This window comes from Cyprinodon variegatus, unplaced genomic scaffold, assembly GCF_000732505.1.
Source record: "Cyprinodon variegatus isolate N-32 unplaced genomic scaffold, C_variegatus-1.0 Scaffold109, whole genome shotgun sequence".
NCBI lineage: Eukaryota > Metazoa > Chordata > Actinopteri > Cyprinodontiformes > Cyprinodontidae > Cyprinodon > Cyprinodon variegatus.
Genome location: NW_015150562.1, coordinates 1,472,899 through 1,488,517, shown reverse-complemented (window position 1 = coordinate 1,488,517; position 15,619 = coordinate 1,472,899). Strand labels below are relative to the sequence as shown.

The window sequence follows — 15,619 nt, the reverse complement described above, 5'->3', positions numbered from 1 at the left end:
ACACAAACAGTTTCCAATGTTCCAATGAAAAACCCTTTTTTCCAAAAAAAAAAAAAAAAAAAAAAAAAAAATTAACAGCACATTGATTAAAAGACATTTTCAAACATCATGGGCCACAGCTATGTAGGGTTATAGTACAAATACATTTACTTAAGACCTGCCTGGTTTAATTTGTTTGGAAAACTTATAAAATTTCCTTTGGTTATTTTCTAGCAGGCATTAAAATGTGATCATTTAAACAATGTCAATAGAAAAAAATTCTGTAGAAATATGCAAGAAGGAAAATCTTCCTTCATCTCACTGTAGGTAAAATGGGATTACGTACTAAAGCACTGAGATTAAAACAAAAGGAATGAGAGAAATGATTCTGCAGACCTGCAGATAGGTGACCATGTCATTAGTGCATGACTCCAAGTCGATTCGACGAATGGCCACATGTTCCCCGGTGGGTTTGTATCGCGCCAGATTTACAGTCATCAGGTCGTCCAAACCCTTACCTGACAAAATAAATGTGCTTCAGTTTAACAAAGGATGCAAAATGATCTTTGAACTCAATGGTTATGTGCAAAAAGCTAAATATATTTATATTTTTAAAGGTATAAAGTAAAAGGAGTTAAAAAAATATTGAAAAACCCAGATGTACTTTATATACATATAAATAATCCACATTTAATAACACAATATAAAAATCATTGATTACTTACAATTTTACCACTAAATTAATTTTTTGTTTACAGTATACTTTTTTGTGTTAGTCCTGTTTCACCATAATATTAATTTAAAGGTTCACAGAAATCCATTTATCTCTTAAAAAAAGATAATCATACTAGTCCTATGCAAATTATATTAAAAAATAATTTATTAATCCCAAAAGGAGATTAAATGTAGCTGTGAGTTCAATACTCAATGAGTCGTTGTAGATGTTGTTGTCTGAAGGCATAATTAGGCCCTTCTGTAGCCGTATGCCATACAGTGGATCTGATGAAGCCTCTGGCTCTGAAACTTTAGACTCTATTGTGCAGGGCAGTCTGAAGAAGAGGAAGCTTGGGGTTCTCTGCTTTCTTTTTCTTTGTAAAATCCTCTCTAGAGGGTCTAGCCAGCCTTAGAAAATCTGAACTTTTCCTTCTTAGATCTCCACCTAATGCTGTATTCTTTTAACACTAAGTCAATATTTGCAGTTCATAGAATTAGCAAAGTAATCAAATGCCTGGTTAAATTAAAGATTTTCATGCATTTGCTGTAGTTGGATGGTTGATAAGGGAACAGAAAACTCCCTTGCAGGTCAACGTCTGTTAAAAACTGTTCATGCTAAAGGCAAGAAAGTGCAAATATTTATGTTTTTAATTACCAATGACAGTTAGCAGTTCATATGAGCTGCTGTCTGGGAGGTATGAGCCCATGGTGTCTCGACGGGGCAGGGAGGTCAGACTCTCCTGACTTTCTTCATGGGGCTAGAGGAGGGACAGATAAAGAAAAAGACAAAAAAAAAAGGAGATGAGCATTGTTTTCAGCTTAATATGATTCACCTATAACCTTTTAACCACCATGAAAGACAACAGACTCTACAGCATTAGGCAGACAACATTAGTGGATTTAAACATTAGTAAGAACCACCATCATATCAGTAAATCCAAGCAGTTCTCAAAAAATAGCTCAACTAAAACATCAGCAGCCACAATAATCTATCTGTGGAACCTTCTGAGAGCAAATCTTAATTAGAAGTATTTAGTTTTTAGTGTCTTTTGTTCTTATCGTTTTATTTCTTTCATTTCTGTAAAACTAAAATAAAAGAAAAAGAAAACATTCTTAGCAGTGAGGACTCCTGATTTCCATCAAATTATAGATTTTAAAATGATGGAAATTAACTGACTGCAGCAGTAAGCTGGCGGGGCAGATGAAGGCAGATGTATGACCCTTTAAAATGATTCCATGATCATCAAAATAAAGATTCCCATTTGGACTCTGATTAGTGCAAATCTTTGGAATTATCTTGGTAAAGAATCTAACAGATAAAACCAAAGACTGCTCCATAAACCAAAGCACAAATGGTGTAGCTTTGTGCAACAGGAAGCCCAAAGTAAACCTGTCTTGGCAGGAAGGTCAAACATGCTCTTGCAGCCGCAGTTTAAAGAAACTTCTGTAAATCTTGTCAGAAGAAATGGAGAACACCGGAGATGTCCTTGGTGATCACTGATCAGACCAAAAACGGACTGTCATGAACTTCAAAAGCTCAAAGCACGAAATTTCGTCCATATGTACGTACACAAACAACACAAACTGTATGCTGGCACTTCAAGAAATATCAGTTTCTTTAAACAATAAGCTATGTCTTTTAGTGAGGCAACAAAAATACACAAATTACTCAGATCTTAACCTTTTTATAGGCTTCACTAGAAAAGTGAATCCTTACTGTGAGGGAAATCTAATACACTATGAAACAGAAAAACTTGTTTGTGAAGTGAGAAGACCATCAATAAAACAAGCATGTGCAGCATGAACTGGACACCCATGCATACAAACATGTCCAAAGCCTTGAGGGACCATGAACTCTTCTAAATAGAAATCTGAGTGCGCACATACGTACTGTATGAGTGCATGCTCGCACGTACACAAAAGGCACATGAAAGGTGACGATGATGATGCAGTGACAGGAGTACCGCACTTACTTTCCTGTGTGAGAGTCCCTGAGCTTGCTCTGGGGTAGAAAAACCATATGAATGACATAAATACGTATATACAAAGAAAACAAGAGAAGGATCTGTGTTTACAGGGGTTTGTTTTCAGCTGGTAAACACAGCTGCTACATGATGGAAGTTTCTTCTCCAGGATATTTTGATTCATTAAACCAATACGCTCATCGCAATTCAAAAAATAACCACCCCAATTAATGGAAAACGCAACTTATAAAGCTACTCTGCAGTTTCTTGACAGGTATTACAGTTTCAGTCAGAATTTTAAATACACTCATCATGAGCATAAATTACTTACTAATTTAGGACTGTTAATGTATCAAACCTGATCATTTTTCACTACTGGAATACTTGTCCTTTAAAGGTATAGTGGAGGATGTTCACATATTTTTGAAAAGAACTGCCCTCTCCACTCCCAAAAAAAAGTGTCTTTTGTTACAATAATCGTACACTAAAACATTTAATCTGAGCTATTATTTGGGAAGTGCTTATTATCATGTTGCCATAACATTTCATTTGCTTTCTATTGTGCAGCCCCTTCAAACCTAAATTTCTTCATTTTGGAGCAATAAAGGAAATTTCTCTTCCTCTACTGTAACCAAAAGCAGTGCAAAGTTTATTCAATTTATGCTCATAATGGTTATAAATAATCTTATGACTGGAGCTTTATGTAAAGCAATGATATTCATGAGCAGCCAAAACAAAGGAGCAATTTGTACAAACATGCAGCTACAGTGAATGATGAAATCAAAAGAAAAGGAGAGAAAGTTGCAATGAAAAAAAAATCCAATCCAGCAATTTTGCAAAAAAAAGAAAAAAAGTCTGACTGCAGGGAAACATGAAGCTTAATGATCCCAATTATGATATTTTGACCTAATACATTTACTGCTAATCAATAGTAAAACATCGGATGTGAGTTTCCTAAGCTGTATGAGGAATTTTGAAAATAAATTGCTCACAATATTTATTCATCTCACAAACGAAAAGACTTGAGGTTAAGCCTAATTTCTGAAAAACAGCAATTATTGGGAATTTTATAGGAAAAAGTTAATAAAAGGGTCCCTTTTTTATGATCTCTTGGTTCTTTATGACTGTTTGAAAGTTCTCTAATAATCCATTATTATAATAATAATAATAAAAAATATATAATATAATCAATTTTGTCTGCGTTATGGACCAATAAATATGTATTGGATACATAAATCTTCTCAACTAATAAATATTACCAAGTTAGAATATTCATTTTTTATGAGGATTTTTATTTAAATAAATAATGATTGTGTTTCACGGCTATGTTAATACCAACAAACCAAATTGAATTTCTCCTAACACATTAGAATGTAATTAGAAGAAAGTTGTGTTTGCTTTATTTTCCAACGAAATACTAAAACAAACTAAAGGCAAAATAAGTTTAAAAAAAGAAAAAAAAAAAGATTAGGCAAAATGATGCATAACAAAATTTAAATGACTTTGAAAAACAGAGCACAGCAAGAACTAAGGGGAAAGCTTACATAAAACAAAAAGACAACTGAGTCTTTTTTTTTTTTTTTTGCTCATGAAAAAACTAAACTACAGCCAGAGGTTTAAAGGGCGCTAAAGCCTTAAAAATAAAAGTTGAACCTCACCTCCAAATAACTCCAGATCTCTGAGGCTCTCCACACTCAGTTTCTCAGTAACCCAGCGCTGACAGATAAAAGAGGTTAATGTTAAGCATGAAAAAAAAAGAACAAAATAATGCAAGAACAGGAAGAAATGTTACACAGGGTAAAAAAAACAAAACAAAAAAACAGTGTCAATGACTGACTGCAGTGGTTAATACAACTCAGCAACAGTTATTCGAACAGAGATTGGCCTTGCTTTTACATGACTTAAATTGTTAGAAATATCTGGCTGGGAATTAGGTTTAATTATTATACTGGAAAGCAGTGTAAAAACCAATCATCAATAAATAAAAGCACTTGGCAAACACTTACAAGAAAAGACATTGATCCTCCTGAGTTAGCCGTTACATGGGATGCTGAAATAAACTCCCTTAGTCAATATCTGTAAAATAAAGCATGATAAAAGGGAATAGATTTTTCATCCTTGCTACAAATGTTCCTTTTGATGCTGACTTACCACAACCATTCACAGTTTTGTTGGTTGCCTTACACATTTCCAAACACAAACAGTGACTCTCCAGAGAAAAAAATATTTATTCTTAAGACACTGGTGAGAAAATCATGTAGCTATGGTCCCACTAACAAGCACTTTTCACTTATTTCACCATTGCCTGGCAGACTTTAAAAATGCCTTTATGGTTGTTAGATTTTTTTCTTAGTTTATGTGTGTATTTATTTATGTTTGCATAATTTGCCTTGGCCTCCAGAGTTGCCTTCAATTTCATAATCAATAAATGCAGCAAATTTTTCGGCTTTGGAGACTAAAGTTCAATTAAAGGTTCACATATTTTCTTAGACATGTCAGTTTTATTTGTATCTTTGATTTATTTGTGTCGCAATCACCAGTATTGGTGTTACTAGGGTTTAGGAAAGTGGCTTAAATATTACCACACTTACGGTTTAAGAGTAGCTACATTGAGCATAGAATAACAGAGCCCCGCCCATCTTATGCTTCACACTGCCAATCAGCTGGCTGAAAGAACACTTTTTTCCTTTTCCCTGTGCGGAAAATAATGAGTCTTGGCTGTTCATTAAATGCATGGAACAGCATGTTATGGATAATAAAGAAGTTAAAAAAGGAAGGAAAATTTTTTTAAAACTACAGCAACAAATTCAATGCCTGATAAGTTTTCAACTGTAAGCTAACCAAACTTGAAAGATAAGAGGATTATTATAATTTTGTGCAATAAGATCATAAATACATTAGCATGTGTGTGTGTGTGTAAATGCCATGAAATCAAACCTCTGCTCAATATTGACATGATATCAGCACAACAAACGTATTACAAATACATTTTTAACTGTCCAACTACGTATGACAAAAGTCAAACAAAAAAGCCTGATCCTAAAATGCCCAGCAGCTACTTAAGTCATTAATGACTCCTAAGTCTTTGAATGAACATTTTACGGCAAAAGGATCCACTTTAAAGAAAAGACAAAACACTGTGATAGGAAAATAGAGGACACCTGATCAGGGTTTTGCAGAGTAAACATGAAGGCAAACACTGAATTTTTCCTGTTCCATTTAAAACCCCGAAGAGCAATAGAAAAGGAGCTGGCACCTTCCCGTGGTTTAGCTTTAATAGAACGCTTAGTATCTTACAAAAAAGCTATAAAACATATGAAAACGTGTTTGGTAATAGCAAACGTTATACGCAAATAAAGAAAGAAGTTTTTTTTTTCTTACAAAGAACAGCTTTTCTAATGTTTGCATTATGATGTGAAACAGGGCGGGCTAGCATCAGCTAACAACAATTGGCCAAAGGAAATACCCTAACTTAGTATAACAACGGTAAATAGCATTATTTTCTATATAATTACCTACCGACGTCTTATGAGGACAAATACGGTATAGCTGAAGAAATAAAATATTATTAAGTAGCCTTATTTATTGCTCAATCCGTTGCCTGTATAATGTTTCTGCAGCCACCTCTACGCTTCTGGACTGACGTACCAGACGTACAAATAGTGACGTAACACGTAAATGACGCAGACGCCCACTGGGTTCTAAAAGAAACACAGAAACATTTACTGTCTTCAGAATCAGGTAAACAAATGCACATTTATCTGTCGTAGATTAACTGATACAATTTTTAATTCTCCATTTTGCCCCATAACTACCGTATTTTTTTTTATAAAGGCCGCACAATTCAACAAAATATAGAGCTTTAGCCTCGGCCCTGATGCGGCCTTGTGCTAATGCTAACATGTTGTGTTGTACCCCGAAAATCTAATCGGTATTATGAAGATTGAAGGTTTTAACGTATTATTTTTCTTCTATAAAATATCATTTTAATAGTACATATAGACATATAATCATGCTATTAGGGTCGTTTTATCGTTAGCGTCAGTCGTTTTTAAAAGTGATGTCTTGTTTGAAATATATATTTAATCAATGTGACCAAACTCATTGCTATATTATTAGTCTAGTGGCTAAAGTTAGCTATAGAATCTGTAGCTGGATAAAATATAATCCCGAATTATAATTTTAGCTCGACCGTAAACTGAATGGACTCTGTCGTACTTCAGTTGCGATGGTGATCAAATAAATATACTAAAATAACTGTAAAAATCTTCAGACTTAGATTTATCACTGCATATTGTCAAATCTCCACTTAAAAATACTGCTTTGCTGCATCACTCACATTTGTTTGCGCCATTGTAGCCACTGCTAAACGGTACATATTTCTTAAATTGCATTTTGAAACTGTGTTTTTCCATAAAACGTCAAGTGTCCCTAAAGTTTGATGATAAAATACAAAATTCAAGCTGTGAAAATGCTTTTAAAGCAACGTGTCACATCAAATTATACAAATATATTAGATAAACTAGCTGACTCTGTAACACCACCAGCATTTATTTTGCTATAAATACACATCTAAGAAAAGTGATTCACTTTTTGTACCCCTACGCTATGGAAGTCCTATGAAGTGCATTGGTTTAAAAAAAAAAATGTAATTTTCACAAACAGAAAATTTGATTAATCAATTAACTTCCCAACCCTAGCATTTGGTAGACCAAACTCTTTTAGGTTCTCTTCATTCCTACTCTGATTATTAACTATATACATGTATCATCTCTTCCATGGACAAGCATGATGATCAAATATGTGTCTAATAAAGATTTTTTTTTTTTTCCCACAGCACAACCATGAATTGGAACAAAGGTGGGCAAGGAGTGAAGCGTGGGTTTGGCTTTGGAGGTTTTTCCCTTGCAGGAAAAAAAGAGGAGCCTAACGTTCCTCCAAGATCTCAAACAGCATTTGGATCTTCTGGATCAAGTGGGGGTTATGGAAAAAGCCCACAGCTTCCATCTTTCTATAAAATAGGATCCAAAAAAGCTACTTTTGATGAAGAAAATGCGTAAGATACAGTTGCTCTGGATTAATCCACAGTTATACACATAAACTCCCAATATTTGAATAAAATGTAAAAGAAAAATAAACAATAAAATATTGCAAATATTAAATGCTTTGTTTGTCATTTTTGTTTAGGTACTTTGAAGATGATGAAGAAGAGTCCAGTAGCAATGCCGACCTTCCCTACATTCCTGCTGAGAACTCACCCACACGGCAGCAGATGCAGTCGAGTGGCGGTGGTGGCTCAGATAGCGAAGATGACCCTTTAGATGCCTTCATGGCAGAGGTTGAGGTGGGAAAAGATGACTTTTACTTTGTGCAATAACAATCTATAACATATCTTTGAAAATTATACATAATAATGTATTGTATTGTATTTAATTTCCATTTCTTAGAGCCAAGCAGCGAAAGACATGAGGAAACTAGAAGAAAAGGAGAAATCCTCATCCAAGTAAGGCTCTTCTTGAAAATAAGAAATTCCTGGGGGAAAAAAAAATAGTTAAAATTCTGTACTCATTCAGTCAGGCTCCTGTTTGACTCTATTTTTCCCTATTTGCCTCGTGCTGGCTGATATATTGAGGGTCTTAATTGTTCCACTAACTGGCACAAAAGGCCAGAAAACAAATATGATCCAATGGGGAGACTGACGCTGAGTAACTGTGGGGTGTGGGCTTCATTTGGTTTATGAACGAGTTGCAGGGAAGTTTTTTTTTTCTCCGCTTGTTTTTTTCAGGGGTATTCGTGATGACATTGAGGAAGAAGATGAGCAAGTGAGTGAACTCTTTCAAAGTTTTTAAATCCTCTACAATGCGGACCAGAGACATACTTCCTGTATCCTCTCTGGTCTGATAGAGTTCCATTCATCGCCTCTCTCTGATTCTGCAGGTTGCCATTAGGATCGTTGTTGTGGTCTGATAATGTAATGTTTTTTTCTTTAGCCAAGCAAGTGAAGTTACTGTTTTGTGTTTTGTTTGCTCAGTTTAGGAGGCATGAAGAGCATCAGATCATATATATTCTTAAAATAAAATGCTCTGTTCTCTGCAGGAAGCCTATTTCCGCTACATGGCAGAGAATCCTACAGCCGGGCTGACCCAAGAGGAAGAGGAGGAAAACGTCGACTATGACAGTGATGGAAATCCTATTCCTTCTACGACCAAGAAAATAATCCTGCCCCTGCCGCCTATTGATCACTCAGAGGTACAGTTGACAGCTGTCATTATGAAAAGTAGCTTACTGCAATATCCATCTTTTTTTTTGCAATTTCTGAAACCTGTGTTTTGTTTTGTTTTTCTCTGTCTCATAGATTGACTACCCACCCTTTGAGAAAAACTTTTACAATGAACATGAGGAGCTAAGCAGTCTCACAGGTACTCAAGTGATGGAGTTAAGGCAGAAGCTGAACTTGCGGGTACGTCAGTTATTCTTTTAATTCACAATCATAAGTAAAGGTTTAGAAGAATGCAATTCATTTGTGTGATTAAGCTATTCTAGATTTTTTTATTTTTTATTTTTATTTTTTTTGCCTAATAGATTGGAAAATACATTTCTTTGAGGGACTGAGTCATCATGTTAACATGAGCTGATTTTAAAGTTTGTCATCTTTGTTTTTTCAGGTTTCTGGCGCTGCCCCTCCAAAACCTTCCACCAGCTTTGCCCATTTTGGCTTTGATGAGCAGCTTATGCACACAATTCGAAAGTCTGAGTATACACAGCCCACACCAATTCAGTGTCAGGTACAGTCAAACATCTATATTTTCCTACAGTAGAAAGGGAAATAGAAATTGGTGCAAAATATTCTTTGTTCACATCTTCATTTTAGGGTGTCCCGATTGCCCTCTCTGGACGCGACATGATCGGCATTGCAAAAACTGGAAGTGGTAAAACTGCAGCTTTTATCTGGCCAATGCTGGTTCATATTATGGATCAGAAGGAGCTGGAGCAGGGAGAGGGGCCTATTGCAGTGATTGTTTGTCCCACCAGAGAGCTTTGTCAGCAGGTAGATAATGAGAGAAGATTTGAAAAATCCTGAATATAACGTTTTTGTGATTCCTGCTTCACTAATATTTGTGTTACTGTTATTCATGATTTATAGATCCATGCTGAATGTAAGCGTTTTGGAAAAGCCTACTCGCTGCGTTCTGTAGCTGTTTATGGAGGAGGCAGTATGTGGGAGCAAGCCAAAGCTCTGCAGGAGGGAGCAGAGATTGTAGTCTGCACACCAGTAAGAAACTTGACCTTTTTTTATTTTTCCTCTGCTGTGAACAAAATGGTTGGTATCAACATAAAAAAATGAGAACTTTACCCACTAAACCTTGTTTATGCAGGGTCGATTGATTGACCATGTTAAAAAGAAGGCTACGTCCTTGCAGAGGGTGACATACTTGGTTTTTGATGAGGCTGATCGCATGTTTGACATGGGCTTTGGTAAGCTGTTATTATTACATCTTATTTTTATAACAGCTTTTTAAATGGCTCTATTTTTTCTTATCTGATTTTTTATTTCAAACCTTTTTTTTTTTAGAATATCAGGTGAGATCAATTGCAAGCCACGTTCGCCCAGACAGGCAAAGTAAGTATTTATTCTTGTATTTTGAAATGTCCAAAATGTAAAGCAGTTTTTTTAATTCCCAATACAATTTCCTTTACAGCTCTTCTCTTTAGCGCCACCTTTCGAAAAAAGATTGAGAGGTTGGCAAGGGACATCTTAGTTGATCCTATTCGGGTCGTGCAGGGAGACATCGGAGAGGTAATTTATCATTTCAAAAAGCTTTTATGTCTTAATAGATATTTAAATAAGTTCTAGCACCTGGTTGAGTATCAAATACGTACTGTTGAAAGAGAACCATTTTTACTTGTCAGATTTTATTCCATTATTGTCAGTTTCCTTTAAATTGCAACCCTTTTGTTTCTGTCTTCTTTTAAAAGGCCAATGAGGATGTGACTCAGGTGGTGGAGCTGCTGCACAGTGGATCAGATAAATGGAACTGGTTGACCCGAAGGCTGGTCGAGTTCACTTCCACTGGCTCTGTCCTCATTTTTGTTACCAAGAAGGCTAACTCTGAGGAACTGGCCACTAACCTAACTCAAGAGGGATACAGCCTTGGTCTCCTGCATGGAGATATGGACCAGAGTGAGAGGAACAAAGTCATCAGTGACTTCAAGAAGAAGAACTTACCCGTTCTGGTTGCCACTGATGTAGCCGGTGTTTACTCTCATTATTTTTACATCTTTACACGTTTAAATATTTTCTGTATCTTTTAAAATATAAAAAAATCCTAATGTTTGCCGCCTTTTTTACCTCTCGCTCCACAGCCCGTGGTCTGGACATCCCGTCGATTCGCACAGTAGTGAACTATGATGTGGCACGCGACATCGACACACACACTCACAGAATCGGTCGAACAGGTCGCGCTGGAGAGAAGGGTGTGGCCTACACCCTGCTCACAGGCAAAGACACCTCATTTGCTGGTGACCTGGTGCGGAACTTGGAGGGAGCAAATCAAGCTGTTCCTAAGGAGCTCATGGATTTAGCCATGCAGGTGGGATGAAATAAAGATGTTTTCAGCAGAACATTGGGAGACTGAATGGGTTTTTTGGTAATATGGGAATAATTTATGTAAAGTAATTTACATTTTTTCTCCTGCAGAATCCCTGGTTCAGGAAATCACGCTTTAAGGGGGGTAAAGGGAAGAAGCCCAACATCGGTGGAGGTGGTCTTGGTTATAAAGAGCGACCAGGCCTGGGGGCTGAAAGCTCTGTAAGTGACTTTTTAACATCAAGTGTATATAATGTTCATGATGTCAAATTTCAAATCTTTATCATATATCTCCACCTCTAACTGCTGAATTGAAGAGTTGAAGTTGAATGTTTAAAAATCTTTTTTTATTATTTTTCCAGGAACGTAGCAGCAGCTTGTCTTCCTCTAGTGGTTTTGAAGGCTATAGTAAACCAACAACAGGGGCGATGGGGGACCGCATGTCTGCACTGAAACAAGCCTTCCAGGTGCTGCTCCCTTTCATTCTTTCTCTAACTATAGCCTCTCAGCTTTAACATTACTTTTAAAAAGACCCCCTCTGAAGTAGGGGTGTAAATCACAGCCATCATGGCGATTTGATTCAGTATCGATTTCCTGACCCAAGGATTTGATTATTTTCTGGACTCAAGAATACACCACGATACGATTCGATTAATTGGTTCTTTTTTTTTTTTTTTTCTTTTTTTACCTTACAGGCTTAGACAATGTTTAAAATTTGAAATAAATCAATGAAAGCTGTAATATCGTTATGCATTTTTTTTTTTTTGAGAAACATTCACTGAAAAATAATATACCTGCGTTATAGATTTTGAAAGGCCTTGCATCAAAAATACTGCACAAAATCAGTGCAATGAATGCAATTCTTCGGCTCCAGACATCCCCGCCCCCTCCACAGACGCTCCGCTGCACCTCTCCCAAATTGTAGCTGACCGCCGACAGTGCCGCTGACAGGAGGCCGGCTTGTTTAGTTTTTATAACTGAAATTGTGAAAAAAACAACTCGTGAAGTTTGACCCGCTAGAAGAGCGTGGTGCGCGAGAACGCTGAGACCCTTTTTCCACCTGGATCTCTGCTCTTTTGATATTGCTCTTTTGATATTGCTCTTTTTTAATCTCGTCCCCACTTCCTCACCGCCTCGGCCATATCTAGACCCACAGCGTGTAGCACAGACCACGCTTCAATATTGAGCATAAATCAATAATGTCTTTTTTTGAAAAAAAAAAAAAAAAAATACACCTCAAGCAAGTGTAAAAACAAAATTGCAAATTTTAGTTTTTTTTTTTGTTTTTTTTTTAGAATTCTGCCTTTTCCATCAAGGTTTTCTGACGTACCGTTACTTCAAAGTGCTCATTAGAAAGAGCTGATGGAAACACACCTTGTAATAAGCACAAATTAAGTAACACAAACACTATGAATGGGAATTCACATTAGCTTGTTCATATCTTACCTCTAAGCCATTTAGCACTGCGTCTTTTATGCCAAGAAATGTATGTTTATTGAGAAATGAAACCCCTCACTTGAAGTTAGAAGGACAGAGAATCCAATCTTAAGTTTTCGAATTAAAACATGAGCAAAATAAGTCTAATTGTTGATGTCTAGTCACTGAAGATGTCAGTTATTGCCTCATCTGGACATAAACATGGACACTATACAGTTAATTTGTAGTTTATCAGCACTCCCTTAGCTTTGAGCACAGGAAACATTTTTAATTTGAAGCAGTTGCTGTTGACAAGTGAGTGAGAGCTGAGGGGATGAGACAAAGTGGAGCAATCAACAATAAATCCAATTTTGCAGATGCTACTGCTGCAAATACAGAACTGTCTAACATAAAGCTTGCTATTCAATGGTTTAGTCAGTCAACTTTGACTTGATTAATAGCCTCGCTTCGTGTTAGCTGTGGTATAGTTATTTTGAGAAAGGCCATTTTGTTTCAGATACAGATAATCTTCAAAATAGGCGACACAAGAGAATATCTTATGGAAAATATGTAAAACACCAACATTAAATTTCTCAAAAAAAAGGTTAAGGCATTAAAGAATTGATAATCTGTGATCAACAACCTTGTCACTCATTTTGAATATCTTCAAATGTTTGCTCTGCCTTTACAAAGCACTTATTTTAATGTCTGCTTTTGTTTTAGGCACAGTACAAGAGCCACTTCATTGCTGCAACCAGTGGACCTCCAAAGCTCAGCACCAAGTCCAGCAGCTCCTCCTGCTGGACGAGTGCTGGAAGCCTGAACTCTGTGCCAACAGAGGCTGCCAATGGCTCTGAGCGACACAACATGGCTGCTTTTTCAATGCCTGGTTTCATGAGCGCTGGCTCCCTGAGTTCAGTGCCCAACGTTCAAACCAGTTCACAGCAAAATAACCCTTCGCCTGCACCTCCCACGCACAGAGAGAGTCCTCGCGACAGATATGGAGACTCCCAGGGACGCTCTGGAGACAGCCATCACCGCTACAGTGACAGAAGTGATCGTCACAGTGGTGAGGATCGCTACGGCGACCGGGATCGACACGGTGACAGAGATCGTGACCGCCATGGCGACAGGGATCGCCACAGCAGCAGGCACAGTGACAGCCGTAATGGTGATGGAAGCAGGAGGGACAGAGATGAGCGAAGAGGTGATAGGGATGGGGGAGACAGGGGAAGTGGGGAGGGGAGGGACAGAGGAGATGATAGCTTTGCTGTTCCTGAACCACCAAAACGTAGAAAGAGCCGGTGGGACAACTAAGAAGAAATAAGTTAACTCGTCTCAGCTCCCCTACATCCAGGCACCCAACTGCGCCATTAAGAGTCGGTCTGTTTAGGCAGATGACTGAGGCATATCACAAAGTGACACGAGCAGACCTATTGGAGGGGGTTTGGATATAATGGTCAAAAGAGTTGGTTTGACTCAATATGTGGTCCCAACTCAATAAAGTTGGTTCAGTTCAGAAAAATCCTAAACACCAAGATAAATCATAAACCATCCAACTGATATTCCTTAGTCAAGTCAAGCTAAAGAGCTGTGAATTCTAAAAGTAATTAAAATAATTGCAGTTTAAGATAGATGCTTATGGGCTTACAAACCTCATGATTTGTATATTTTCATTTTGTGTACTACATAACTTTGTTAAAGTCATAGGCCGCAGATAAATGAACATGTGAAATTAACCGTGTTGCTCTTCTTGTGTGATGTATTCATGTTTTAGTGGAGTGCCTTTTCATGGCATAGTGTATATCACAAACAATAAAAACATGTTTGATTTAAAGCTTTGGCATCTTCGTGCTTTTTGCGGTTTCTGTATCTGGCAAGATGGCCTGTTGGCTCTGAGGGGGCTCGAGAACTGAGGGAGAAATACCAACAAAATATGCACACACAAAAAAGAATAGAATCCATTTGGATTATAAATGTGTTTATTAAAATTTTAATTTGAATGAATATTACATAATGTGAATGGTTGGTTGTCCTGTTTGTCTCTGTGATGGACTGGCGACCTGTCGACCCCGCCTCTCGCCCATTGACAGCTGCAGATAGGCACCAGCACCCCTCGCGACCCCACTTGGGATTATATAATGTGGCAGGGCTGCAGGTTGGAGCAGTGGGTAACACTGTTGCCTAGCAGCAAAAGGGTCTGGGTTTGATTCTTGGCCCAGGGTCTTTCTGCATGCAGTTTGCATGTTCTCCCCATGCATGTGTTTGTTCTCTCCCGGTACTCCGGCTTCCTCCCACAGTCCAAAAACATGACTGTTCGGTTAAGTGGCTTCTTGAAATTGTCTTTAGGTGTGAGTGACTGTGTGAATGGTTGTACATCTTTGTGTTTCTCTGTTTTTTTCGCTGCCTCAGACTGGCAACCTGTCCAGGGTGTACCTTGCCTCTCACCCATAGACTGCTGGAGACATTGGCCCCACCGTGACCCTGATAGGACTAAGCGGGAGAAAATGGGTGGATGTATATAATGTGGAGATGAATATAATTTTGAAACTGAACTTAGATCGTCCCTCTGTATAAATATGTAAGAAAGGACTATCCCACCTTGGCTCACACTGCGTTAATAGGTCCACTTCTTCCTTTTGCAACAATCCACTTGTATGAGTCTGTTCCCTTTACTTTGAATGTGCTCAAAACGAAGCATTAAGCACATCTTCACTTTGACAACCCACTACAAAAATTTGAAGTATGATTTCCTTTGTTTTTCAGTGATGATAAAATGCACTGATAATTATATGTGAATAGTCTTATGTTAAACAAATTTAATAAGCTTGGAACAGTGAGTAAAGGTGATAAAAGCTTCCGAAAGTCACACCATTGGTGATCCTGTGGCACTACCAGACCAGAACAAGAGATGGCAAGGGCCCAGATACCAAATATACACATATTCTTCCTCACAAAA

At 37.4% G+C, this 15,619-nt stretch overlaps 2 protein-coding genes across 5 annotated transcripts in view; one reads left to right on the top strand and one right to left on the bottom strand.

Annotated features, from left to right (window-relative positions):
• strada (STE20-related kinase adaptor alpha) overlaps positions 1-6,309 on the bottom strand; it is a 10,057-nt gene extending 3,748 nt beyond the window's left edge. For 2 of the 3 annotated variants that reach the window (XM_015374824.1, XM_015374825.1), the window contains exons 1-6: positions 6,177-6,309; positions 4,664-4,733; positions 4,316-4,373; positions 2,667-2,695; positions 1,349-1,451; positions 376-497 (exon numbers count right to left, since the gene is read on the bottom strand). In XM_015374824.1, coding sequence (XP_015230310.1) covers positions 376-497; positions 1,349-1,451; positions 2,667-2,695; positions 4,316-4,373; positions 4,664-4,675 — 324 coding nt within the window. In that variant the 5' untranslated portion in view covers positions 4,676-4,733; positions 6,177-6,309. The remainder of the gene's footprint in view (positions 1-375; positions 498-1,348; positions 1,452-2,666; positions 2,696-4,315; positions 4,374-4,663; positions 4,734-6,176) is intronic. The other variant, XM_015374826.1, reaches the window with a different exon arrangement.
• A 14-nt stretch (positions 6,310-6,323) lies between these two features.
• ddx42 (DEAD-box helicase 42) lies at positions 6,324-14,485 on the top strand. 2 transcript variants are annotated; one of them, XM_015374821.1, is made up of 18 exons: positions 6,324-6,398; positions 7,495-7,713; positions 7,845-8,001; positions 8,105-8,160; positions 8,443-8,479; positions 8,754-8,906; positions 9,013-9,117; positions 9,323-9,442; positions 9,529-9,705; positions 9,802-9,930; positions 10,034-10,133; positions 10,231-10,278; positions 10,358-10,455; positions 10,635-10,911; positions 11,022-11,248; positions 11,356-11,466; positions 11,607-11,711; positions 13,384-14,485. In XM_015374821.1, exons 2-18 carry the CDS (start codon positions 7,502-7,504, stop codon positions 13,975-13,977), a joined length of 2,706 nt encoding a protein of 901 aa, XP_015230307.1. In that variant the 5' UTR covers positions 6,324-6,398; positions 7,495-7,501; the 3' UTR covers positions 13,978-14,485. The 2 variants fall into 2 exon arrangements, with proteins under 2 accessions (XP_015230307.1, XP_015230308.1); XM_015374822.1 differs by lacking the exons at positions 6,324-6,398; positions 7,495-7,713; positions 8,443-8,479 and having other exon boundaries at positions 7,949-8,001.
• Positions 14,486-15,619: the final 1,134 nt, after the last annotated feature.

What these genes read in the sequence shown, in the direction of transcription:
- ddx42 (XM_015374821.1), top strand. Translation starts at nt 7,502, where the DNA reads ATGAATTGGAACAAAGGTGGGCAAGGAGTGAAGCGTGGGTTTGGCTTT. An exon ending in CATGTTTGACATGGGCTTTG is followed by an intron (nt 10,134 to 10,230) that starts GTAAGCTGTTAT and finishes TTTTTTTTTTAG; the next exon opens with AATATCAGGTGAGATCAATT. An exon ending in TCATGGATTTAGCCATGCAG is followed by an intron (nt 11,249 to 11,355) that starts GTGGGATGAAAT and finishes TTTCTCCTGCAG; the next exon opens with AATCCCTGGTTCAGGAAATC.